Source organism: Harpia harpyja, chromosome 7, assembly GCF_026419915.1.
Source record: "Harpia harpyja isolate bHarHar1 chromosome 7, bHarHar1 primary haplotype, whole genome shotgun sequence".
NCBI classification, from domain to species: domain Eukaryota; kingdom Metazoa; phylum Chordata; class Aves; order Accipitriformes; family Accipitridae; genus Harpia; species Harpia harpyja.
The window spans coordinates 47,444,849-47,472,024 of record NC_068946.1 but is presented as its reverse complement, the minus strand read 5'-3'; the positions used below and the strand labels follow the sequence as shown (position 1 = coordinate 47,472,024).

General features: G+C 41.6%; 1 protein-coding gene across 8 annotated transcripts; it reads left to right on the top strand.

Annotated features, from left to right (window-relative positions):
• The first annotated feature begins 12,352 nt into the window (after nt 1-12,352).
• Nucleotides 12,353-26,606, top strand: INSIG2 (insulin induced gene 2). Of its 8 annotated transcripts, none has more exons than XM_052791421.1 (8): nt 12,353-12,449; nt 13,217-13,306; nt 14,593-14,765; nt 16,802-17,142; nt 20,054-20,178; nt 22,471-22,637; nt 23,067-23,166; nt 23,662-26,606. In XM_052791421.1, exons 4-8 carry the CDS (start codon nt 16,899-16,901, stop codon nt 23,701-23,703), a joined length of 678 nt encoding a protein of 225 aa, XP_052647381.1. In that variant the 5' UTR covers nt 12,353-12,449; nt 13,217-13,306; nt 14,593-14,765; nt 16,802-16,898; the 3' UTR covers nt 23,704-26,606. The 8 variants fall into 8 exon arrangements, with proteins under 8 accessions (XP_052647381.1, XP_052647379.1, XP_052647380.1 ...); XM_052791423.1 differs by having other exon boundaries at nt 12,433-12,449; nt 13,220-13,306; XM_052791419.1 differs by lacking the exon at nt 14,593-14,765.
• The last annotated feature ends 570 nt before the right edge of the window (nt 26,607-27,176 follow it).

Below are 27,176 nucleotides of genomic sequence, written 5' to 3'. Positions count from 1 at the left end.
GGAGACACCCTCACACCGAAACAGGAAAGAGAAGTATAACCTGCTTGCCATTCCTGAACACAGTAAAAAGAAATGGAGAGAGAAAAACTCAGGAAAAAGCTGATGGCATTTTGCTTTAGCTTTCTACATAGCAAAATCAAGACATGGATTTAATGAGTGTGTGTGCATTATATGGCTCAGGAGACACTGTTGCCATTAAACAAGCTAGTTGAAATTTTTATAAGTACACAAGTCTGCTAAAATACCCTTATTAAAGGTATATATAAACTTGAGGAGAAGATAATGTCATCCAATCTTTTCTTATTTTAACATTGCTTCAGGATGATTTATAGCACTTTAGCAGAAAATGCAAAAGCCGTTCCACGTACATTCACTCAGATTTTTCCTTTAATTTTCCCGCAGGAAGCCCCGTGCTTTTTTCTGCAGTCACTGAAAAGACTGAATCAGGACTATAGCACCTTGCCCCATCAAACCCACCTGCCCCGTTCTCTCCCCACAACCTCCCTCAGTTAAGACCTGCGGTTTGTGTTCCCCCGTTTCCTCCGGTGCCATATCCATCTCCTCTCCCGCATTTCCCTGCAGAGACTGAGCCCATTCCCGCAAGCCCTCACCAAGGGAGCACCAGTCAGTGCTGCAATTTTCCATGATCCCCCCCCGCTTCCAATGCCCGCACAAATCCTAACTGCTCACTTTCCTGCGCGCTGCTGAGAGCCCCTTTCATCAATGGGTTTGCAGGAATACAACTGCTAAGAATTTTAGTTAATTGGTACTAATTATAGTTAGCTGTAATTAGGGGCACATTCACTGGGGGGAGGCAGGGCTGAAGGAGGAGAAATATAATTCAATACGCTCTCAACTCTGTACACACACTTAGCTGAGCAGGGTTAATAAGAGCATCAGTCTGGTTTCCAAGCACACAAGAGGTAAATAGAAGCCATTTTTCATGTTTTATTCTGCAGAGTACAGTTTTACCATGGCCCATTTTACAAGTGAGGTAAATGAGTCACAGAAAAAGCAAGTAGCTTGACCAAGGCTTTGCAGTAAGACATCGGCAACATAGAGCACTGGAGTAACTACTCTCCAGCCCACTTGATCCTCATGAGATCAAAATCTTGCTTTATTTTTATTATTGCTGTGTAATAGCTACCCTCATCTCCAGCACCAGAATTTTTAGGCTAAGCTGTGGCACAGCTGCACAACTGAATTTGAATTAATCAATCCCTAATCCCTGATTAGGGGAACACAGTAAGAAGAAAATATCTGAGAGAAAACAAACTTCTGTCAGAAACAAAAATATTATTTGGGTGGCTAACATCCTGCATCAATTTACAATTGATAAGATTCAGTAAGCAGCAGTGGAAAAATATTAGAAAGTCCATTAGGAGACACTTAGGTGAATATTGTGTTCCAACCTTTGAAATCCAAGCTGTGCTTTAAGATTGTAACTATCTTTTTGCTCCAGAACAAAAAAAATTGAAAGGCACGACTATTAAGCAAGGATAAAGGTTGAGCCATAAGCAAATGTCATGTTATAGATTTACCTACCAACAAGAAGCCAGCGGGGTTCAGGTCAGAGGTTAATGAAAGACATCCAAAGGTCATTCAGTGATTATGTGAGAGCATGAGTTTAATAGGGCACGGGGACGACAGACACTGACAGAAGATTTATACCAGAGGTGATGACACCGCTACGAATACTGCTGATAAAAAGAACCCCAATATCGGACTGAACAGAATGATGAATGGCGCACATGTCTACTCACACTTCTCATTATAAGCTCCTTCACTCATGGTGGCACTTAGCGGCATTTATTTACTGTGGTTTGATGGTAGTGAGCAGAAGCACAGTATATCTAATACTTTAAATGTAGACTTGCCATATAAAAATGAAACAAGAGATAAGATTAGACCATTGAATAATTGCCCAGCTTTCCTGCAGAGATTATATTCACTAGTGCTAACATTATTTTTTCCCTAATGTTCTAGTGTACGAACAGCTCAAGTGAATTAATTTTCTAAGGCAGAAGGTCAAAGGAAAATAACTGATAAGCGTTGTGCCTGCTATAGAATATCATTTTACAATATTTTCGCCTCCTCATTTGTCAGATAGAAAAGAAGAGATAATATAATAAAGGTATATAAACATATTTTTCATCACGCCATATTTAGCTTTAGTTGTCCCAAGTGCTATTTTCGCTTGTGGCTATTGGTAGGAAAAGGATCAGAGAAGTCAGCCAAAAATGTCAAATTAAAAAAAAAAAAAAAAAAGAATAAACCTTAGGACCAAACCCAAGGAAAACTGAGACCTGATGAATAACATGCACTGCACCAAGAAACTCCTTTTCAGACTGTTATATATTTATCAAACCACTGGAGTGTGAATTTATGAATGTCTTATCATCTTTCAGGCAGCAGGCACAATAAAAATTAGAACTACAGAAAATTGTGGGTATTACAAAAGGTTATTTCTATCAATTCATACATATCTGTAGATGGGAATGTCACAGAAGAAAGTTCTGTATGTCTTTCCACTTGTACCTTCACCCAGAGATGGAGCAGTACTGCGTGACGTCATATTTAACATTTAGTTGGACATGGAGCAACATAAATAAATCCCTACTCAACCAAGAGGTGTTGTAAATAGTGTACGTAATTTTAAGAGTTGGAGACATGTAACATTCTGAGCATACACTGTCATCACTCTCCAAGATAGTTCTTTAGTTACCTTGTGTGTGCTGCCATTATTATTACTCCCAAATACAATACATCTATATTTTATACTGTATCCACCTTGTAATACCTGAATGTCTCCCATGTAATAGAAGAGGGAGGCAGCCACAGAAACGCATTGTTATTATTATTATTTCTGTCATTATTGTTTGTTATGGTCCATAGTGCAAGCACCGGTTTCACAGAGGTCATTTGGGTAAGCAAAGGTTTATTACAACAGAGATTCACAGCCTGGTCCTAGAAATGTTGCAGTGGTTTCTAGATGTCACAATTATGCTACGTCTTGCGCTAACCCATAATGAAAAGATGCTACCTCTCCCAAAGAGCTTGCTGTCCCATAGATCTTACCTCCATGAGGTAAAGGCTGGGGTTTGCACAGCTGCACACAAGGCAGGACATCACCTTAGAGTGTGAGGGATGTGTTCGCTCGAGCACTGTGTGTAATAATGTTGTGTTAGGTCTTCCATCTTAAAAAAAGCACACGTGAAAACCCTCCTAGCCGATTGCTTGTGGCCAAGTTTTCAAAACCCAATTTCTTGAAAGAAGGCCAGCGCATCCAAGCTGCAGCCTCTAGCCACTCTCTAATTAAGGAACAAAATGTAAGCATTCAGAAAGGGGAGGGAGTATTTCCAATACTCTTTGGAATACTCCTTCCTCATAGAAGAAATACGCAATAAACAGGAAAAAAACCCCTACCTGGGGTTTCGTGGGTTACCTTGAAAATTACATATTGATATCTAATATCTGAAGGGCATCTGAAGGTCCAGTTGATCCCTCAGGATAAGGGACCTCTGATGTACTCCAGAAAACCAGATATATGTTAGGCAGAAGCTGCTGAAGTTTCATATCTAGTTAATAGAGAGAAGAATTACAGTCATTTACACTTCTGCCTGACTAGGAGGACTAAAAAACCAAAGTAAATGTAAATAACACCTCATCCCTGTGCAGCACATGAGACCTATGCATTGTGTCGGCCAAATGGGAACATAAGTGGTGCTGGCTTCGTACCAGGCTTCTGCAGCATGGTAAACTCCAACCTGAGCAGAAGAAATGTCTTTTGTTACCACACTAGATATTCCACCAATTCATACTCCTAATATGAGTCACAGACTAGCCATTTTTAGCACTGATTCTCAGTCACCTCTTCCACCTATGCCCAGAGCAGATGGACATATATACTTTTGTTTAAAGGACTTCACCCAGTTTTCCAATGTTTTTCAAGTACTGGAGAATAATTTACCAAAAATACATTTAACCAACATTTCCCAACAGCAGGGTACTTACTAACCTTTGAGATCTTGGTCCCCACTTTCCCCTTTGGAAAAAATAATGTAGTCAGTTTTATCTGACAAGGCTTTACATTGGGCTAATCACTAAAAATTAATAGAAATATATCAACAAGGCCATGCCTCTATTAAAATACAATGGAGGGGGGGTACACTCAGATATAGGAAAACCGATGAAAAGGCAGGAGGCAGAATGGTTTTTCTTTAAGGCTCTATAGCCATCAGTGACACGCTGTCATTCAGCATGTTTTATTGTCCACTTGAATCAAATGAATAGAACGGTCTAATGGAAGCCACAGTGTTTCTGGATAGACAGCGTATTTGTTACTGAGGCAGACAATAAAATGTTAGTAAAGCATCTGAAGCGTCTCTACACCAAATGAGAATGAGATTTCTTATTTATGAATAGGAAAAATAAAACTTGAACGACACTCCTTATTTATTATGCAGCAAAAGAGAAAGCCAGGGCAACTGAAATTCTGCTTATAGAGCAAATAGAAAATGTATCACTTTTCTAGCATGGCCACAAGAGACCAAGTTTCATCTGAAGATATAAGATGTAAGATCATTGCTGGTTATGAAGGTAAGATCACTTTTTCTGAAGCAGCAGAAATTCACCGATGACAAAACATTACTCATTTTGGCCCATGTTCTAGTTACAAGCATGTCAAACTACTTCTGAAGTCTCTAATAATATATAGCTAAAATATCGTAACTAGAATAAAACATGATCTTTATTCTGCTGCACCACAAATGCTGGAAAATATTGAGCTGAGAGTCAAGAAATTGTGCAAGCAGATTACTCTCAAAAAGACTAGTGCATGAAATTCCCTTATTTTTTATAATATATTTGGCAACTGACACATGGCTTTGAATTTATTTGGAATGGAAGATCTTCATACGACTCTCAGGAAGCACATTTGAGAAAATGACAGTGAACTGCTGAGAAGCTGGTGCCCTTTCGCAAACTAATTTTGTTATTTGGAGTCCGGCACCTACCCTGGAGATCCAAACTCAAAACAAACTAATTATCAGATAATCTAATCTGCTGGATTTAGATCAAATCTCTATATGAACTGATTGCTAATTATACGTATATGCATGTATGTATGTGCGTATCTGTATGGACAGTATTTTTACTTTAACACTCTCTGTGAATTTAATTAATTTAGTTCTTGAAAAAGCTTTCTTCCGAGAAAAGCCAGAGAAGAAAGTATTGTGACAACAGCCATAAATCCACAGCAGAAGGTCTACTGGGTAAGTAGCATGGTGCACAAGTTGTAATATTTTTCTGTATTTAAAGTATTTGCGTTCACTTTGGGTACGTGTGTTTATCTTTATGCAAGTCCTGGCCTGCTCAGAGTACTTCAATTCCTGGGTAATGGAAATACCATCAGAAGCCTGAATCTCATCATCTTTTTTCATAAATGAATCACTGGAGCAAAAAGAAGAAGAAAAAAAAAAAGGTACAAAAAACCACTAGGAACAATCCAAATACAAACACAATACTGAGATTTTATTTGTCCCTCTGCAATGTGAAGGCCAAATTCTTCACTGGGGTGAATTTACAATTTACCAGCAGAAATTCAGGTCTAAAATGTGTAGCCTAGGAGTAAAGGGATAAGCCAAAATCCAGGACCCAGTTTAGGCTGGTCGTAGTTCAGTGATCCACATCAGCAGTGCAGCCGGGTACATATTTTTCAGTACATGTAAAGTCCTACGTACTTTGGTTCACCTTGTCTGTAATAACTCTATTAAAAGACATAAGAATTAAAAAAATCTTCCTCGTTAGACCTTCTTAAACCTTCCTCATTAAACCTTAAAAAATAGTAGAAGAGAAGATAACTAATTCTGTTAACAGATCCATTTGCCATCACATTAGAATTTAAGTTCAGATGGTTCATACCCCGTGTTCTGGTTGTAACATCAAACCTTACACAACATGGCTAAACCCCTGCTTTCATTAGAAAAGGACAAGTTGAAGCAGTAGCCCAGAAATCCAGGACAGCCAAACAACTCTTTGCTGACACTAACTGGTGGGTCACTATAGAAGAAAGAGGTGATTCTTTGTATTTTCACAAAGATTATAACCAATGCAGTAAAATAATAAGGAAAGAAGAAAAGGGGTTTGCTCTCTTAGGCCCCAAAACTCCACAATACAAATTCCATTTATGTCACTTTATATGATGTTTGTCTGTCTTCTTTCCTTCTCCAGCATATGGCTCTCCAGTGTTGCCTCTGTGATTCTGCGACTCCAAAAAAATAATAGTGTTAACTCAGACAATTATTAATCCTTCTTGCCTTTTTATAGCTTCAGGGAGAGTTATGTGGAGCTGGTTGCTAGCTACCGCTCCGTTTATCCCCGTGTTCCTTGCACAATCAGGCTGCCAAACGCCAGACTTCACTTTTTTCTTGCCAAGCTTGCTGAGGCTGCATGTCATGCGCTAGGAGGGTTCCCAGCAGAGCACGGGTTCTCGCTGCAGGTGCCTGCGCTGCGACCTGCCTCTTGCTCTAGGACCTACCCGCTGCTCAGCACTTGCTGGAGGTCATGGCGTGGAGCTGCCAGCGCAGGAATTTCTGGCTGCTCTGGTGTAAAATAACCAGGAGGGGCCAAAAGAGTGTCACGAGTATAGGGTGCGACTCGAGAGCGCTATGCCGCTGACCTCTCTCCTTTATCAGGCTCTGACAGCCCATCAATAACAATATCAGATGGGATGGTTTATTGTTTGAAATCGTAGAGGTTCGGAGACTTAATTGCCTAACCGAGGGCATGTAATGCTATTCCAGGTGCCCTAGAGTGTCCTTCCCCAGGACACTGGGGGAGCAGCTACAGCCTCAGGAAGGTAAGGGTCTTGCACGTGGCTGTCACATCCCCAGCTCAATGCAGGCGTCCTGGATGCCTTAAAGTGTTTCCAAGATCCTATGTTTAGGGACCTGAATCACTTACTGTCAAAAGCAACTAAGGTTGATGGCATACATTTCATTAAAACTGCTTTTAATGGAAAACTGTGTTTCTAAGTGAGCTCTTGGTTCCTTTTTTTTTTTTTTTCGCATTTTGCACCACGTGCTTTCTGAGGGAAAGGTCAAATTTGAGAGGAAGTTGAATGCTGCAAACGAGAACTTCTGGTATTTGAATTGTCACTGTAAATTTGCAAATTTCTGTTGGCTAAGAGAAACAGACATTTTTCAAACTGCTCTGTAATGTGTCCTTCCCAGCAATGTCAATGCCAGCAGTGATTGCTGTCCAACACAGCCATCCCTGAGACTCGTTGCAACATAAACATTCCTCAACGCTGACCCAGATAACCTGTGCTATTGAACAAATTACACAGGATAACATCATTATCTCCTTGTTCTGAGGCCTAAAAGTTAGATGTCTATGAAGTTTGGCATCTTTTCCATCTGCAACAGGTGAAGGAAAGAAACAGCCTTCTCCAGAAGGCAATTTTTTAAACTTAAAATAGATACATCAAATGAGCAGAAGGACCACTCCGTATGTGCTATTTCTCTCTACCACCTGCAGAGGAATCTGCTGCTCTCTGTAGACTGTAAACTCTGCAGGAGTAGGCTGGTTCGTGCTCTGTATTTGTACAGTGAATAGCAAAATAGGGGTGTGTTATTGCCCTATCTCAAAATAAGTTAAAATGAGTTGTTGACATTTTTTGTAGGCATAAATATAAGCTCTGTATCTCTACAAATATAATGCCAATTGAAATAAGTTCAGTCAACAGTATTGCCAAATCAATTGGCATTGCAATTGCTTGCTAATGACTACATGGCAAGCCTTGTAATACTGGGTAAGAGCTTTTCAAATGCAGTTGCTAGAATCTTTTCCTTCCTTGTGGATCTGAGATGCCACAAATGGAATGAAAGGGAGAGAGGGAAAGGGAGAAAGAAACGGAGAAAGAGAGAAAGAGAGGAAGAAAGGAAGAAAAAGGAAGGGAGGGAGGGAGGGAGGGAGGGAGGGAATCTGAATTTCATGGGTGCAGAGAAACTGTGAACCTCCAAACCTTAATTATTAAAACCCCACTTCCTTCTATCTTCAATGACACATATAGTTAAATATTTTCAATCAAGTTCAGGAAATATTTTAACTTCTTGTGCAAGGCTGCTTTCCTTCTCAGACACTGCAATTCTTCTGTTTGCATTTCTTATGCCATTCTTCTCATCCACTCAGCCAGCTATTTTTAGCTTGATTTGACATGAATTTCCTTCCTGCCCTTTTCACATATACTTATTCATCTGCACTGACCTTATTTTGACTCTTAGCAAGTGACACACTTATGTCACATGCACACACACCTAGGATTGGAATGAATGCATTCATATACATTCTCCGTGTATCTTCAGGCTCTATACTGTCCCTGCTTCCCACCAGAATTTATCACTGAAAAAAATACGCCCCAATGAAGCTCAGTGTCCCAGCTATTTAGTCTGTCCATTGAATCTACATGTTGTATGGCGCTACAAAAATACGGTAGGAAGTCTTTAATTTCTAAATCCCATATTTGGATGTATTCTAACATGATGATGATTACCTTGCATTTTCAATATCTTATTTAAATGTCATAGTCCTTCAGTACTACAGCTGTTTGTGGCTCTTTGGCATGTGATGCAATGAGGTTATCTTGGCAAACTTCTGACTGGGCTGGACTCCATATCTCAGAAACCATGACCATGGTTGGCAGTGTTTACTCCCTAGGTAACTATTTTAGCAAGTACTGAATGAGTATGGAAACTAGATCAGGGCTGAGCCACACTGGCAGAGAGATATAGGGAAACTCATGCTGCATTTGTTCATGCAGCACCTTTCAGTAAATAAATAAAGGACTTTAGCCTCTGGAGCTGACAACCCAGCATCTTTTGCAAGTGGTTAAATAAATAAACAAAAATGCCTTTGATATCAGCCCTAGAATTGTGTATCCCGTTGCTAACCTGAGATAAGCACAAGCCCTTTTCATATGTAAGAATGCATATGATCCAATGGTTTCACATTGCTACTGTCTCTTTCTCCTTCCCTCTCTAAAATGCCAACGCTATTGGAAAATCAATTTTATAGAACTTATCCACTGCATGCTATGTTCTTGCCAAGACCCCAGACTCGTTCACAGTACACTGCCTCTTTGTGCCTAACAAGCTCCCCATATGTTGCAGGACTTGTGAGCCATGCTGATCTTTGCCTGTGACCCAGCTGTGTGCTAACTAGGATGGCTACTACGCCTTCTTTTGCAGATAGTAAAAGAGACAAGACAGCAGTCTCAGCTGGTGAAATTAAAGGCATTTGCAGAAAATGTGCCCAGTTCTGTAAATCTTCATTTCTGAAGGTCTTCCAGAAGCTTCTGTATGCATGGAGAACTTCCAAGAAGGCTTTGAAAAGGATTTGTATTCCTGAAGAATATTTTGATAAAGAAAATTCTGTAATTTACAGTATTTTTTCACAACACTAGCTGAAGACCCCAAATAACAGCAGTACTTGATGTAGTTGTCTGGAATGTGGAATGAGGAAGGGACAGGCATTACTTGTTGCGAAACTGCTGTTGGTCATCGGCCATCCTTCAGCACAGTTCACAAACAGGCTTCTTCAGAACTCCTGCTAAAGGGATGCCATAGACATTCAGGATCTCCAGACTGTGCTTGAAGAGCTCTACTGACATTCATTCATACACCTAGCAGAAAGCAAACTTGGCCTAATCCCTGAGAACAAGACTCCTACCCAGATGGTCTTCTTATACTGAATGCACTCTCTGGTTGCCCCACTACTCCACACAGTAAAGGCATGCTTAGGGAAAGAACAGTAACTTTGGCCTGATGTTGTCCTTACCTGTATAAACTCCGGAAGCCCTACCGGGAATCAGCTCTAGACTTCTATAGAAGACTTTTTCTTGTCATACGCATAGGCTTTTCCCAAGTTAGACATGCATATAGTTCCAGAAACACCTGTGCATTTTACCATGGATCACCACAGAAAGACAGGTTAGGTTCTTCTACCTACTCTCTTACTGTCTCTCTTTCTCATCCATCCATCCATCCATCCACCCATCCATCCATCGTCTTCTCACCCTTCTTTACTGTCCTGCTATGGACACACCTTCAGCTAAGCTGACTGGCCTTGGCTCATTCAACCAGTGTATCAGGCAGCTATGAAGGCCTTTACAAAATACAACTTTTTAAAAGCCACTGTTATGGACATGAGAGCAATTCTATTTTTTCTATAGGTATGTGGCGGCTCTAGGCTCCTCTGCTTTGTATGAACTTTGCTGAGTTTTTCATTGCCAGATTTATCATATCCAGAGCAATATTTATGTCCCCAAACTAAATCCAGAATATTCTGTATCGTCTTGTTCGGCAGCCAGTGCAATGAAACAACTCCGTGTTGCTTTCCAAAAAAGATGCTTCTCCCATGATGTTTCATAGCAATTCCAAAGTCGGAGCAAGTGACATTTCTCTGCAGGTCATATGTCCGTCTCCTTTGTCTGCAAAACTATTTGCTGATGTATTTATTTTGACAATTTCCAATTCAGATATGTTCTCCTATGCTTTTCCCTCATGTCCCTCCCATTTTTGTGCAACAGGACATTGTACCCTCAAGGATAACCAGATGGGTGTAAGGACCAAGTCTTCAGCTGGTGTAAATTGGCAACGCCAATGAAGTCCTTGGAGTTCCACTGATTTATACCAACACTGGTTATTTATTTTCTCACATATTAGCCTTAATACCCCTCTACTAATAGAGCTAATATTTCTCATATGATGTTTATTTTTTGTAGGAATTAAGCTGTTGTAATTGTATAGAACTGAACACAGCAGCAGACCTGACTGTAACTAATCTGAATTTATTTACAGACAAATCGTTACTTGACTATATATACACACGTCTAGAGAAGGAAAGATCCAGCAGTCATTCGCAGTCTCCATCTACTTATGCCACACTTTCCTCTCTAATGCACACACTTTATGTTCACAAAGTTTCTGCTTTCAGAAGAAATGGTCTGGTCTTTAAGGCACAAAGAGATAGGGCACTTTGCTCTGCCTCAGGCATGTGGCTGGCCAAAGGCGTTGATCTGACATTAGGGAAAAGCTATTTTATTTGATTAAAAAAGCCATTTTGTCTTTCTCAATCCAAAATTTGGAGTTCAAGTAGAGTAACGTAACTATCTAAACCACAGACAGGGCAAGCAGCTCAGTAGGAATTACTGAGAATACAAAGGCTTTGTTTCTGTGTGATGAAAACCAAAGTTGAATGATTTGAAAATTCATTTATTGCTCATCTAAACCACAATGGGTTTCTGCTGCTGTAAATCTCTCCCTTTTCCATTCTTAATATGTCTATTATAGACCCATATACTCTCCTCTGAGTTTATGCGTTTGGTGACACTGTTGTTCACAACATACCAGCACGAAGAAACCACAGTTATCACTAAAGATGCCACTCTAGTAAACACAGTAACAAATTCCATCCTATCCAATCATTACTCTGGGAATCATAACAGGATCTGCACAGAATCACTGCAGACCTTGCAGTATGGAAAGCTCTATCAAAGTCTTTGCAGTGAAATAGTAAGCTTGGGGGAATGGAATGGGCAAATATTTTTAATAAACTGTATTCATTATCGGTGCAATGAGAAAGGAAATAGTTCATTAATAGAAGAATAATAACAAATATAATGTTATAATGAATACGTATATGATACATAAATGAATAGAACAGCATTAGTGTCCTATATCCCTCTCCACATAAATGGTATTTTTTTATTGCGATGCCTTTGCTACTCGTTAAGACAGGTTAAAGCAAATCGTTTTCTGCTTCGCACTGTTTGTTCTCCGCGAGAGGCCCCAGACTGGTGATGAAAATGTGGTTTCTGGAGTAACGAGCTGTGCCATTTTTGCCCCAATCGACGAAGTTAGGCACGTGTGAAAGTCCTTGCAGGACGCGGTGCTGAGAGGAGCCGGTCTAGGGCAGTTTGAGCTGGGAAACCAGCATTTCACCTTTTTTGTGACTGGAACGTGTAGCAGGGACATCACACATCCCTACATCGCAACTCGGCTGGAGGCACAAGCATGGCACAAAAAGCCGAAGGGCGCGTACGCCTTAATTTGGGTAACGACCCCCGTTCCCAAGGAAGGGCGGCCTGGTGCCCATCACAGAGGCCTCTACTGAAGTTTCCCTGAGTTACTCCATCTACTCTTTCGACCGGAACGTTTGACGGCTCATTCCGCACCGCCGCGGCGGGGGTGGCAGGCCGGCTCCCGAGGGCAGGGCCGGCCCCGGGGGACGCGGCCTGGCCCGGGCCCCGCTCCCCGCCCGGCCCCGGCCCCGGCCCGGCCCCGGCCCGCCCCGCGGCCGCCCCTGTCAGCGGCTCGGCCCGGCGGGGCGCTGCGGAGGCTGCGCGGGGCGGGGACTGGCGCGGGGAGGGAGAAGATGGCGGAGGCCGAGTGAGTCCCGGGGCTGCGGCGGCTCCCGCGCGGCGGGGACGGGCGGGCCGGCGCAGGGGGCGCGGGGGCGGGCTGGGGCTGTGCCAGGCGCGGGGGCCGGGCCGGGCCGGGCAGCGGCGGCGGCGGCCCCCGGCCCCGTCCTCGTCCTCCCGGCGGGTGGCCGAGCCCCCGGCGAGCGCCGCCGCCGGAGCCCTGCCTCGGGGCGGGGGTGGCACCGGGCCCCGCCGCGGCCCGGGCTGCTGGGGGCGCGGCGCAAGCGGCGGGCGGCCCGGCTGCCTCTGCCGGGGGCGGGTGGGGGGGGGGGAGGCCGCGGCGGCGGCGGCCACTGCCCGCCGTGCCCGGGCGCAGCGGGTGAGCGAGGGAGAGGACGGCGGGAGCCGTCCCCTTGGGCAGCGGTTAAACCTTCTGCCTGGCGAGGCTTCCCCCGGGCAGGCGGGGCCCTGCACGGCCGGGCCCGCGGCCCCTCCGCGGGCGTTGCTTAACGGGCCCGGCCTGGGCCGGAGGTGCTAAAACGCCGGGCTGAAGTGACCGCCGTGGTGCCCGGGCGGATGGGGCTCCTCGGAGCCGGGGCAGACCGGCCGGGAGAGCCGCCTCGCCCGGTGCCCGGGGAAGGGGGGTGGTTTGCTTTTGGCGTGGCCTCGCAGAAGACAGATGGTTTCTTGTCATTTCACCGTTTTTGCCATCTCCTGCGCGGTGTTGCTTAAATAAATCTTCTTTCTTGGCCCCCGCTACACGGCGTTGTTCCTAATGTGTCTGTATCGCGTCAGAAGTTGTGAATCGCACACAGCAGAAGGCTCTTCGCGAGCATGAAGAGCACTGGGGAGCACTTGCGGGACGGATCTTCTAATTAGAAGACAGTTAAGTGACTAAGTGTTTTAAAAACGTCTAGGGTGATAATTTACCTGTTAACTTTTTGTGCAGTGCCAGATATCGCGTGGTTGCATTGCGAATTGTATATAATGCTCTTGCGTGGTATGTAAGAAAGCTTGGGTTGAAGCTGTGTGCCACCGAGGAGGGGAAGTGCAGCTGAGACTTTGTGGGAGTGCCAAGCCTGTAGATTTCAGTGTGGTGTTACAGTTTTGAATACGCTCCCGAGAGATGAAGGCTCAGAAGTAGTGTTGCTTCAGTATGTGAACTCTTCCCATCTGAGTGGAAACCCTTAGTAAAATACAAGGCTTAAAAGGAGAGACATCCCCTCCTCTGTCTGCAGGCACGCTAGCATCCCAGTCCAGAAGAAGGAGGCGATGTCTTCTTTAGAGATCTTAATTTCCGTTTTCATGAAAGGCGATGATAGTAAATACCTTTGCCATGCCTGAGCATCACAAGCCCAGGCTGTCCAAGGCTCTGAAGAATCTTTACATGAGTGTTGGTCACCTTGCTCCTTCCCCTGTTGCTATGTGGCGTGCCAGAAGGTCTCAGAGCCAACGAGTGGAGAAAATTTGGAAACTGGGATAAAACAAATAGGAACAATATGTGTGGGGTGAGAAAAGGATGGAAATTACTACATCGTGCTGATTTGGGACCTTGTGTTGCTTGTTATCAACATTCACCAATATGTACCCACTCAAGTGCCCTTGCTGTGGTCAGGCTGCTTACCTTGTAGTAAAAATCTGTTGCTGGTGCCTTGAATGACTTGCAGCTGTAGTGGTTGTATAAAAGCAGTAAGTGATTTCCTTGCATAGCAAAATGCTGTTACATTTCGATAACACTTCACAATTAAATATATTTGCCAAATTATGTATTAAATAAATGAAAGTTGGGTAAATGCAGGTTTTATGTTCTGAAACTGGTTTATGCCAGAATAAAATTGGCCTTTTGTTTGATCATCAGCATTTCTGGGGGGGGGGGGAAGTAGTAAGATCCGATCAGTGTTTATGTCAGTATTGCTATGTGGGACAGTTGATTCTTAATTAAGTTGGAGATTCTTGTAATTCTTCAAATACCATAAACAGTCTTGTTAGAGGGAGATATCAAGAGAGGATAAAATGGGGAAATAATGGCTGTGGGAAAATTGTTACTAGATTTCATCAAAGACAGGGACTTGAGCCGATCTCGCTCAGTATTTTAGTTGATGACCTTGGTGCACAAAGTAGGATGCAGTAATGGTGTTCGCTGACGACTCAAAGCTGGGATCCATTTGCAGGGCCAAAGAGGACTGAGATACCCTACAGGAAAAATGGAGTGATGTTGAGTGTCACACTAAATAATACGTATGGGCTGAAATTCAGCACGCAAGGTTTGGGGCTGGTATCAAGGAACAAGGAGTTCAGTAACAGGAAAGAAGAGAGGCTTGAATGTAGTAATGGATCACAGGAGGTGAGCAATTGCTTTATGACAGTGAAAAAAGAAATTGTGATCCTTGGTGTGCAGCAGAAGAGTTCATTTAGAGAGAGACACAGAAGCGTGAACTTTCTTGTACAAGGCTGTGACAGACGAATCTGGGATTGTGTACATCAGCTCTGGTCATGCATTAAAAAAAAAAAAAAGGGATATGCAGACTTCAGAAAGTGCCAGGAGCTGTTGGGATGGTGAAGTAAGTGGAGAGTCAAGAGTTTAGCTTGTTTTCCTAGGCAAGCTAAAGCTAAGAAGGGATGTAACAGTTTAAAAGCCCCCATTAGGTACAGTATTCCTGCAGAGTTTGTAATTGGGACCTACAGTCTCCAATGCCGTGTATTGACAAGACTCCTGTAAATTCTAGAAGTTCCTGTAATCATCTGGTGGGCAAAGGCCCCAGGGACAGGGGAGACTCAGCTGAAATAGTCATGTATTTGTGACGCTGTGCTTTCTTTCCTGGAGGCTAAATGTATTATCCAAGCTCCACTGCCATGCCATTTGGAGGAGGGGGAAAAAAAAAAAGTCTGGAGCACCTCCTTTTTGCTTGAGGGAAGTGTGTTGCAGTGCCAGTGCCAGCCTTGATGCAGACATCTGTTCAGTGTGAGTCAGGACGCTGACTTAAGAAGGCAGACACTGTGGTTGCCCTCTTTCCCCCTAAGACGTGTTCATGATTACAAATAACGTGGAGAATTGGCCCTGTAGAAGAGATCCTGTATTCTTAGGAGGACTCTGCTGCCTCCCCGAACTGCAAGTGGGAAGTTACATGTGATCAGAACTTTTTTTTTTTTTTTCCTTTTGTTTTGCCTCTTGGAACTTTTTCTGAGTGATGGAGGATGCCACGGCGTGGCATCGCATCTTCTATGCATTTACCTGTAGTATCTCAACTAGCCTGGATGTATTTAACTTCCCTTTTGGCTTTCAGACAGCAAAAGTGAATGCTGCATCCTCTGCACTGCTGCTGCATTTTCAGAGAGCTTCCTTGGGATATGCTGAAGCTGGGGAGGAAGGGGGATGGATGCGCTGGTTTGGCTCCCCCTGTGCCCGCATGGCCATAAGTAAGAGTTAACAAAAGCCGCCACCAGTTGGCAGTTTCAAATTTAAAAACAATGTCAGGGCTTTTTTTCTTAAGTTCCAGGTGGCTAAGCTGTCAATCAAAATTGTTGTTATACATGAATGTGGTACTGAATCCATGTATAACAAGACTCTTGATGGACAGGTTTTTTTAAAAAGCGTGATCGGGATGGGAACTCTGCCATTCCTGTAGTGCCGGCAGAGTTACTCATGTAGGACGCTACCTAGGGCACAGGCAGGGGAAGCTCCCTTTCCCTTCACTCTTAGGTTCTTTTGTGCCTGATTACAGTTACAGTTTGTAGTAATGTGTGGCAGTTTTCACCAAAAGTGTGTTACTTCGGTAAATATTTCTCTCTATTGAGATTACTTCTCTGGTTTGCTGAGTTGTTTGCTCTTATCTGGGGATACAAAAATGGATGCGCTGTGGGATTGCTGAAATTCTGACTCCATCCTGAAAAATATTTCTCAGATTTCACTTTCCAGTTGAGAAATGTTTTCTGGCGTCTCCTCAAGAAGAGAGATCTGTGAACCTCTGTGGCTGACTTGAAACTAAGGGCTGTGTTTACTTGCTTCTGAATTACATAATCTCCAGTTGTTGCTTAAAGGAGGGGAGAAAAACAATTTATTGTTACTGCAAAGCAAGCCTTTCTTCTATCTGATATCGGTTTCATTTCTTCACCTTTTCTCTGTGGTTTCACGTTGCTAGCTGTCCCATCCCACATGTTTCCTCCTCCTCTGTCTCCTAGTAGGCCAAGCTATTTGTAAAACCTGTTTTCTTTGTAAGGCATTTTCGCAGCTGTGGCTGGTTCTGCTCTCAAATGACTAATTGCTGCCTCAGAAAAATATAAAAGCCATTATTTTTTAACCCAATCTCCAGTGTATTTAAGAGAAATATATTTAATGTTTCTTATATCTGCATTTTTCACCCTTTTTTTATTATTTTTCAGGGTTTGGGTATCTCCTAATTGAGGAGAATCAAAACACTGATTGCAAGTGAATCCTCCTCAGTCAGCCTGTTGGATGTCTCTGAGAATATAAGAAGTCATGGCAGAAAATGACGCAATGCCAACATTACCAAAAAAGTGTGGCCCATACATTTCATCTGTAACCAGTCATGGCATGAATTTGGTAATTCGTGGTATAGTGCTGTTTTTTATTGGCGTATTTCTTGCATTAGTATTAAACTTGCTTCAGATCCAGAGAAACGTTACTCTCTTCCCCCCTGATGTGATCACAAGCATCTTCTCCTCAGCTTGGTGGGTACCACCTTGCTGTGGCACAGCATCAGGTAAGTTCAGTCGTGTATGTATGCCTGGAGTGGAGATGAAAGGGTGGATATAGGTGGTTATATAGTTACAAAAAAATTATACAAAAGGTGTGGAAGATAAAAATTTCTCTTCCAACATCACTGCCCTTTTTGAGCTATTACTATCCTGATTGCCCTGTGTATATACAAATATGCATGAATGTGTCCAGAAATTGTTGTTCGGCTAACTTGTTTTACTGTAGTATTGTTAGCAGAGCATAACCTTTGCTTTTTCTGCTGTGTTAGAGTACAAGTTTAACATACTTTAGAAGGTGGTGCCACTTGTAACCTTGAGGCTGGGTTACAGGAGTGTGTTCTACAGGCAGCCCTTGAAGATACCCTGGAAATGTCAGATTGTGTAGCACACAGTACCTTGTTTTGAACCCCACAAAACACCCTGAGTAACGCTCCCTTTTGTGGTCCAGCTTTCCGTTTGTTCCTCATTCCAGTTTGAAGTATAGCTTTAACTCCGTAAAGCCAGGAGACCTGACTGTCTCAGGGAGTTGAGGCCAGACACGCAGTTTGCGGTTGTAGAGGCACGTTGCATAACAGAGCACCTCGGTTAGATTCATCTATCAAGTCGGATGATGTGAACATGCTCCATTTCTCCCATGACCACGTAGGGAGTTGAAGCTTTTGCGTGTTTAGCTAGCTTAAGTGAGATGTCTACTGTAGGTGGTAAGAAATATCCCTTTTTCTTCTTCTTTCATCTTCAAGTATCAAGGCATCTTCCGTGTCACAAGTCTGATGGAATTTGGCTTTCTACTTGGCTCTGAAGATCACTGATCCTATGGGTCAGTTTTAGGCTTTACGAAGGGAATATTCTTAGCAGCCAGTACTGGAGGATTCTGCTTTAGCAAACCTTTACAGTAAAGGCGATATCTTCCTAGAGGTCAGTTTTAATAAGATTGAGCTGATGTTTCTGGGTATTAATATGAGTCAATAATATGAGTTGGCATCACTGTTTTGCTAATGATAATATTAAAGTCTATTTTTTTCCTAGTCGTCTAATTGCTTTCTTTTTGACACCTTGTTGAAATACTACACCCCAGATGTCATAGAGGAGCTTGATTTGAAAGGAAACCCTCCAAATACCTCTCTGAATATGTCAGTTTTCTTCCCCTTTGGAAATGCATTTGGCATGTTATGGTGGCAGTTACATACCTGCTTTATCTGCTAGTTGTCTTAGTCCTATTTCTGTTGTCTTGCTGAGATTGTTGATTAGTTTTTCGTTTGTATCCTGCATTTGCTGCATTTTTCTTTTATAGTTTAAACTGATTGTCTCGACAAACATGTCTGGTAAAGGTTTGATCTTTTATGTATGGAGTAGTGGGGGTTGAAATGACAGAATTGCATAAAGCAATGCATGAAGCTTGCAATCTTCATTGTAAGGTTTGCACTGTCAACTGTTTGCATCAGGCTGCACCTTATGCTCTCTTGGGTTTTCTGAGAACACTGTCTGCAGCTGCATCTGGGGAAGCCGATCTTGCCATCATCTCAGAAGAAACTTGTGGGACTTTCTGGTTCTGATGGGGTGGTGGTTTTGGTGGAAAGACTGGATATGGCTTGTAAAGTGTAGTCAGTCACTTGCTAGGCGTTTGCACTGCTTGATTTGAAGCCACCTGATTTAAAGATATTACTGCCTTAATTGGCTTTTCCCAGCAGGAGTGACCCCTGTTGAGGTGTTCGTGTTCTTTCTTTTACACTATCAGTCTTCTCCATTTTCTTTCCTTATCTTCTCTGCTTGCATACATACAGGGAACCTCTGTGCTAAATGCTGATAATTCACCCATTTTCTTACCATTCGTACTTGCACAGCCTTCCTGGAATTGACATGAACGTTTCTCTGCAGTATGGTTCATTATTATGAACAGAATAAAGGTATTTTGCATGTTTATAATCAGTGGTGACCGAGGCTGCTTTCAGAGAAGTCCTTTCATCCGTCACTGTTATTAGTCATCAGTTTGGCCCAGTGCCTTTGGCAAGAAAATTGCTCAGGGAGTTTTTTTCCCTCTCCAGCTTTACTGGTGATGTATTTTCCCGAATCCTGGACATCAGTTTCCTCTCTGGCAGAATAAGGAGCATTTGCCATAAAATACCTCCAACAGCATGCCAGACTGAGGGCACTGGAGTCTGTACCCATGATGCAGGCTCTGCCCCATTCTTGCAGCACCAGTTTAACATTAAGCAGCAGTGGCATTCCTCAGTGGTGTTGGTGACAGTCTCTTTAGCTGTAATTGCAGTAGAGAACACATTTATGAAGAAGTGTTCAAAGACCATAGCAGTTCCCTGGGGTTGAAAGTCCTGTTTGCTTTCTCTGTTCAACAGCTACCGAAGACACTTGGCTTTCCCTCTTCTGTGTAAGCCTTTATAGTAGCATTGAAGAAGAGAAAAACGTTATCCAAGCAAAAACTGCTTGTAACAACAACAAAAGATGACATAAAATACTGATGTTACAAACCACACTCAACCCGTACTGTGGTGTGTTTGTTTTGCATTTATTGAAACATGTATGTTTGATATGTGGGATTTTCAAAAGTGCCAGCCTGCAAGCTATTACTGCTCTTTTTGAACTACAATATGAGACTGCAGATTTTGGTAGGGTGCAGAGCTCTCTCATTTTCCACCCCTAGTTCAGATTGTCTCTGTTTTGCTACTTCTGCCAGGTCACTGCTGCAGTGGTTGAAGATGCTGCTGAAATTCTACAGGGCTTTTTCAAATAATGAAATTGTTTGAAATTCCTCTTCTTTTACAATGCATGTTTTGTGCTATTTATCCTTAAAAGATCTGTTTTAGTAGTAACAATATTTGTCAAAGTCTAGATAGTCTGTATTTTAGTTAAATATTGCCAGTGCTCTAACTTCTGGGCCTTTTTTCTTTCCTGTCTCCACAGCTGTGATTGGGTTATTGTACCCATGCATGGACAGACATCTGGGAGAGCCACATAAATTTAAGAGAGAATGGTCCAGTGTAATGCGATGTGTAGCAGTCTTTGTGGGAATAAATCATGCCAGCGCTGTATCCTATATTCTAATGAAATTGGCAATAACAAATGGGTTTCCACTAAAACAAAGCTCACATAGTCAGTCATAGTGAGTCGTCGTTAAAGATATAACATGCAGCATTCTTGCAAGGGAAATGCAGAATATGTATTAGTGTTAAACTGTCGCAGCAGTATTGGAGGTGGTAAGTCTCCCTTCTTTTTGTTCTGAAAAATCTTTTCATTAGAGATATCTCAATATAGGGCTTTGTCTTACTTATAGTCTTTATTTTCTTTGAATAATTAAAGTAAGTGCAGGGAAATATTTATGTGGTAGGTGTTACGGAAAAGTGCTTTAAGACATTCCAAGGGTTGATGCCCTTTTAACACCGTAATAAGAGGTTGAAGCCCAGTCTTGAGGTCATCAATGAAGCACATGCACTTTGCAAAGAATGCAGAAAACTCGGGACCAGGTAATACCCAGGACTACACAAAGCAAGTAAACGTTGTTATCCCATTCTGCAAATGATGCCTTGATGCTGAGAGAGTAGTTACCATTCCTGTGGTCATTCCGTAAGAACAATTAGAAGTAAGTCAGCGTGTTGCAGTACATTATACTCCTCCTCATTGTGTAGCTATTTGGATACATCCTTGCACAAGTGTGCTCAAAATTGGCATCCCTTCCCTCTGAAGCAGCTGGGGACATGCTGGGTGACAGGGTGCTTTTCATGTGGACTGGCACACCTTACTGGCAGTGCTGTGAGTCTTTGTAGTTTTGTGTAGTCATGCCTAGTGCCTCCTCTGTCAGGTAAAACCGGGATCTGTCTGTGAAAATTGGGTTCTTGTAAACTAACTAGAAAGAAAGTTGATCATCTCTGGAACTCTCACCTCCTTCAGTGTCAGCTCCAACACGGTTTGCAGAAGCCATGCTAAAATGGCATGCTACTGAATCTTCTCATTTCCAGGAAAAGAGGGCAAGTTAAGCAAAAGTCATGAGAGCTGGCTGAATTCTTACGGAGGTGGCTTGGCCCTTGGATGGGTTTTGTACTTGTTTGGTTTTGTTCCCACCAGCTGTCCTGTCCAGTATGGGCGGATGAGCTGGAGCTGCCAAGGTTCAGAGTCATTCCCACTGTCCCTCGCAAACCTTGCTGTCCTTGCCAGAGATGCATTAATCTGGTACTGTGGTTCTCACTGACCTGGACTGTACGTGTTGTGTAAGCACATGCAGCTTCGCTGCTTTTAAGAAGTACGAGAGAATTGACAGCTTCTCTCTGCATGGGTCAGATTATTTACAGCAAACCTTCTTGCAGTTTTCTAACAGCTGTTACACGTATTCCAGGACATCATTAATGTACCGTCTGTATTTCCTCCTTGACAGCTCTCCAGACTGCTTTCTTTTCAGCTTATTACCCGTTCTGCGTATTGCCATATTTGGTGTGGTTTTTGGTCTTGTTTGACATTTTTTCTGATGCTATCGATTTTTATCCTGTAATTATTTATTTCACTTAGCTGAACTTCTTTCTCATTTCCTCCAGGTCTCTCTCCAGGTCTTTGTGAGAAAATAGGGCAGTGTTTTTATGTTGTCATCCCATAAATTTGCTTTCAGCCTTATGAAACTTGACAGCCTCCTTTTTAATAATCTGTTTTGGACAGGAGTAGTGAGTATGAGTTAGTATTTCCAAAACATTTTGAAGAATGTGAAACACTGCAAAGATATCTGGAGTAACTTTACACTTTTATCACCAAGTTGACAAGACTGATTTTCAATGTTGGTTTACATTAATACTTTCACAGTAATATTATTTACATTTTGTTTTATAGAAAACATTAACATTTTTAATGTTTAGCTGAATGTAAACTAGCATTTAAATTACAAAATTGCAGTTGAGTAAGAGTGAGAAATACCTTTTTTTCAGTAAATCCCTGTCATTTGGAGGAGTCTGGTACTAAATTTAAGATTTCATGCTTAGCATAATAAAGGATTAGGTAAGGATGAGATGTCCTTACTCTGAAGAGTAATGTGTGCATTGTATGTCTGTATAAAACACCTGCAGTGTCTGGCAGGTGTATAGTCTCTTTGCTCTTATACAGTGCTAAGACCTTAAAAATGTGAAGAAGTGTCATAAGTTTTTAGTTTCCTGATACATTGGCAACACTCAGAAGGCTTATTTCTTTATACCAGATAGCTGTGTGATAGCTGATACAGCTAGTGCTGTATTTTTTTTATGGTATTTTTTTCTGTTGTGCCAAAATATGATAAACAGAAATGAAGAAAACTGCTTTACACTTGTATATGATACTTCCAAGCTTATCCTTAACAATCAACATAGAAAGTGGATTTTGCCAACAATATCCAGTTGTCTCTCACATTAGCAGCCCTGTCAATTGGTCTGTGGTGGACATTTGATAGATCACGAAGTGGCTTTGGTCTTGGAGTAGGAATTGCTTTCCTGGCCACATTGGTGTCACAACTTCTGGTCTACAATGGAGTTTATCAGTAAGTATTTACTCCTTTAAGGTTAAATGATAGTCTCCTGAAGCTGTAACATAAAATCAGAATAATTGAAAGGGTAGAATTTGACATGATTTCCAAAGCTGCCAGCACTTAATTTTGAGCGTAACATAAATTGGACTGTTCATGAAAGCTTTTATGTATTTTTAAGTGAGACTTTTAGTTGGAAGTTGTTCATTTCAATAAAATTGCCACCTTACCAGCAGTGTAACATGCTTTTTTTTAGTTGAACAAATCGGATTATAATCAATAAGAAGCCTCCTTTGTTATTTGCTAGAAGTAATTAAATTTCTATAACATGTGTCTTTTTGAATTGAAATGTCCTAATATTTAAATTTGTGGATTTGTCTCATGTGATTGGATGACTCTATGTATTGTACAACATTGAGCTCAAAAACGTATGTTCTTTTCCAGATACACGTCTCCAGATTTCCTTTATGTTCGTTCCTGGTTGCCATGTATATTTTTTGCTGGTGGAATAACTATGGGCAATATCGGCAGGCAACTGGCAATGGTAAGTTTGGAGGGGCGGGTCGATTGCCTTCTAGTTGAAAGTTTTAATCTACATGTCATTCCTTCTTTCGTATATACCAACCAGGTGTTTGACTTGTGGATGTGCCGTAAGGCAGAAATCAGTAGTTGTTGCTTTTTGATCTAGTTAGTGAGCCATTAGTACTGTTACTCAGAGCACAGCCCATGACTTTGCTCTGTACACTCTCAGTTGCATACTTCTAGTCCTTTCAGGACCAAGAGCTAAATAAGAGCTCCCGTGTTTGGGGAGAAGTCAGGCTATCCCATCCCCTAAGTCTGAACTGCTTTCTGCTGCTGAAGGAGACAGAGACTGCAGCCAACAGTGTGTGCACAGAACTTAGGGAGACCAAGGTTACCTGGGTGAAGTGTAAGCTAAGATATTTTATCACCCATTTTGTGGAAAAATCCCCCTCATAGCAGTCTTTTTCATTAGTTATGTAAATCAATATTATTAATTTTGTCAACTTCTGTTTTTCAGTATGAATGCAAAGTCATTGCAGAGAAGTCTCACGAGGACTGAGGAGAAACAATATACACCTTTTAAACAGGAAAATATCTGACAAATGACTGTTGGAGGAGCATAAGGAACACTTGACTATGAAATTGCCAAAATGCAATTTTTTTCCCTTGAGTGGTATACTTTACTGCAATCTGTGATTGCTGCTTCTATAGAAACCTTGATGTCTGATTTTGATTACTGTGAAGTTACAATAGTATGCAATACATTTGACAATATTGGTTCAATTATAGGATTCTTTTTTCCAAATCTAAACTGAGTTTACCATAAATTCTTGTCTGTCCATAATGTTGCAGTGCCAAACTGAACCTTTGCACTACGTTTCTGTAGCTGAAACTTCTTGCTTCACTTTATCTTGAAAGTTTTGAGGAATTTGTCCGTAATAGCTCAGTGAAAGACAGGGGATTCAAATTTAGGAATGAAGATCTTCTCTTTTCATGATGATAGCCCATAATATCTTTATGAAATCCATGGATTACAGGTGAGCTTTGATGCAATAAGTAACTGATTTCTGCCTGTTAACACACTGTATCATTCTTCTTACATCACAGGTGAGGAAACTTAATACGGATTGTGTGGGTTATTGCCGTGGCATTTCATTTGTCTGTGGTATGTGCCCAGTATCACAGAACACAGAAATGGAAACTGAGGCTGGAAATGACTTGCTGTTTTTTCCCTGGTACAACCAGTATGCATGTTTGTATATGAATTTAAGTGGACCATCATGAGATGTGGACAGATTCTGAAACTACCTGTTCTGTTGAGTAATGGGATACAGTTCAGGTCATTCTTTTACAATCCCTTAAGCTGAGTTGTTTTGATCCCTTATGAAAAAAAAAATCTTAGGGAGTTTTTATTGCGAAACTTAATTCTGCTGAACTAAATCAGCCACTACCATATAGTGTCATAAAAGCCTCCATTACCATTGCTACTCTTGATAGTTCTTGTCTACTACCTGCTCTGTTCACAGGGATCAGCAGAAGGAGACAAGGCTGTATTTTAGGTACTGATGTAGCCCTTATTGCTGTGACTGTGGTCCAGGTAACCATAAATGCATTTGTTCTTGTAGCAATTTTCTGAGGTGGAGAAATACTGTTACCCCTATTTTACAGGTGTCTATGCACAGAAAGTCTTGATAGGACAGAGAGCTGAAATAGGCTGTGTGCTAATCGGTTCCCTTCTTAGGAAGAAGGATTTTAGTGTATGACCCATATTTGGGGGCATACATGGAATTTCCTCTTGGCTTTGCATCTCGCTTTTAAGACCATGAGATAAAAGAACTCGTGCAAGAAGGCAGAAAGCAGACTTCAAGAGGACACTGCTAACCTGTGCCAGCAGTGATTTTGGCATGGGATGTGTCTTTGTTTTCCCCTTTCTGTCTCTGTCGATGATGTTTTAATGTATTCGTTCTCCTTTTTTTGTCTTGAAGTACTATGTTTTAAATCTTTCATGAAAGGTTTATAAGACATGTTACAGTCACCTAGGGAGGCTGGAGTTGGTCCAAAGAACAAATAGATGTTTAGACAAGTTTTTATTAATAAGTGTGTGTATGCATTGTATACGAAGCTTGAAATAGGCAACTCTTTTTCAGTCTTACGTGTTTATCTCATAAGTCTGAAAAGTATGCAATGGAGTGCTTCCAAAAGCGTTGTAATGAAAGAGGTGGTCACAAAAGGAAAATTTCTTGAATGGGGAAGTGTGAAAACAATAAATAAGCAAATTATGTATAAAGAGCTTGGTTCTGCAGCTCCACAAAGTTTCATCAGCTTGTCACGGTTCCATGACAATTCAACACCTGGAGCACACTTTCATTGGGTAACGTTTCAGGAAAGCACTTACAGATGCGCTTTGCTTTAAGCAGAGGTAGAACATGTTTTAGATCCCTGACTAGAGATTTTCTTTTAATCAAACCGCACGGCAATAAGAAGCATTTTATTAATAAAACCAAGAAACTGTCAGGGCATGAACTAAAGGTGAGTTTCTTTAGGCAGGCTCTGGCATTTCACTGAAGAAGCTGTTGGGTCCCTTTCCATACAGTATTTTGCTTCATCTGCCTTCTTCACTTAAACAAATGGCTTCAGCTTGGTGGGTAGCGTGATGAGTCCCTCTTGATTTATCAGGGCATGAATGGCATAAAAATTCAGATGTTTCTTATCCTAACTGTAGGGAATAACATGGTACCTCAGTAGCCAGTGTGCTGACTTGGTAAACAATTTAGTTTCGTCATGACCAGTAAGTGTATACAACTGGAGATGAGTAACTTTTATTATTCACTCAGTGGCAGAACTGCTTTTATCTGCCAGTCTAAATATTTACACAGAAGAAGCCTTGTGTATGTTAAAATGTGCAGTATGTGAGAAGTGGTTATTGTGCATGTGTGGCACCCACGTTACAACACTTTGCACTCAAGATTCATCTAAACCTGATTAGACTGTGCTGTCCACAAACTTCTTTTAAATTTCATTTTGGAAATTTTGAGCATGTTGTGCAAAGGCAGCAATCATCCAAAATAAATTTGGGTGGAGTCCTTTATTATATGTGTTTTACTATTTTTATTCTTATTTGACTGAAGTCAATACCGGATTCACATCTTGGATGTCATACTTTTTCAAACTGCTTATACTTTTATGGCTGAAGTGTTCAAACGCTGAAAAAGGTTCATGATGAGAATGCTGACACGGCCTTAACTGTAGTGGTGTGAACATGCTGCTACTGTATAGCCTGTAATTATAACATTAGACTGTCTTAAAAATGTTGTTCAATAGAGAATGAATAAGGTATATTTTAGATACAACTTTATAAGCACTATAACCTCTTCACTAATTAAGCATTGTAAGGTCTATGCTGTTTAAACTGGCAAGTTGCTGTTAAAAGCAAAATGTGCATTAAATACAATTACAACCTTGTTTGATAGGTTTCTTCTTTCTTTAAGAAATGATACTGATTTTTAAAACACACAGAGTTGCCTTCTATCAGCAATCTCGTAATAATTTTGACCATTGAGCTGGCATATTGGCTGCACAAAACATCTGTCTAGAAATACTAAAAAAGAAGCAGGTGAGATCAAATCAGCAGTGATTCTATCATAATTAGCATGCTGAGCAGCCTTTGAAAATTTGCCCTTTTGAATCTGCAGTGGGAATATTTGAGCTGGGGGAAAATAAGCCAGATAACTTCAGTTGCAATACAGAAAACAGATTTAGATATAAATAGCCACTATGAATATGAAAAAAAAAACAACCCAAAACAAAAAACCAAACCACGAATGGCAGGGGATCCCTTAATATATTTGTATTTATTAATGTTCCAGTCTGGATATGAACTGAATGTTATTCTGGTATTCTCAGACTGTCCATTCATAGTGCCTATCGCTTTGTCTCAAAAAATATGTAACAAATAGAGGTTTAGAAATGTGTGATGAAAAGGCCTCTGGGCAGAGGTGAAGAAGAGCTGGGAAGAGTGGTTCATCAGTATTT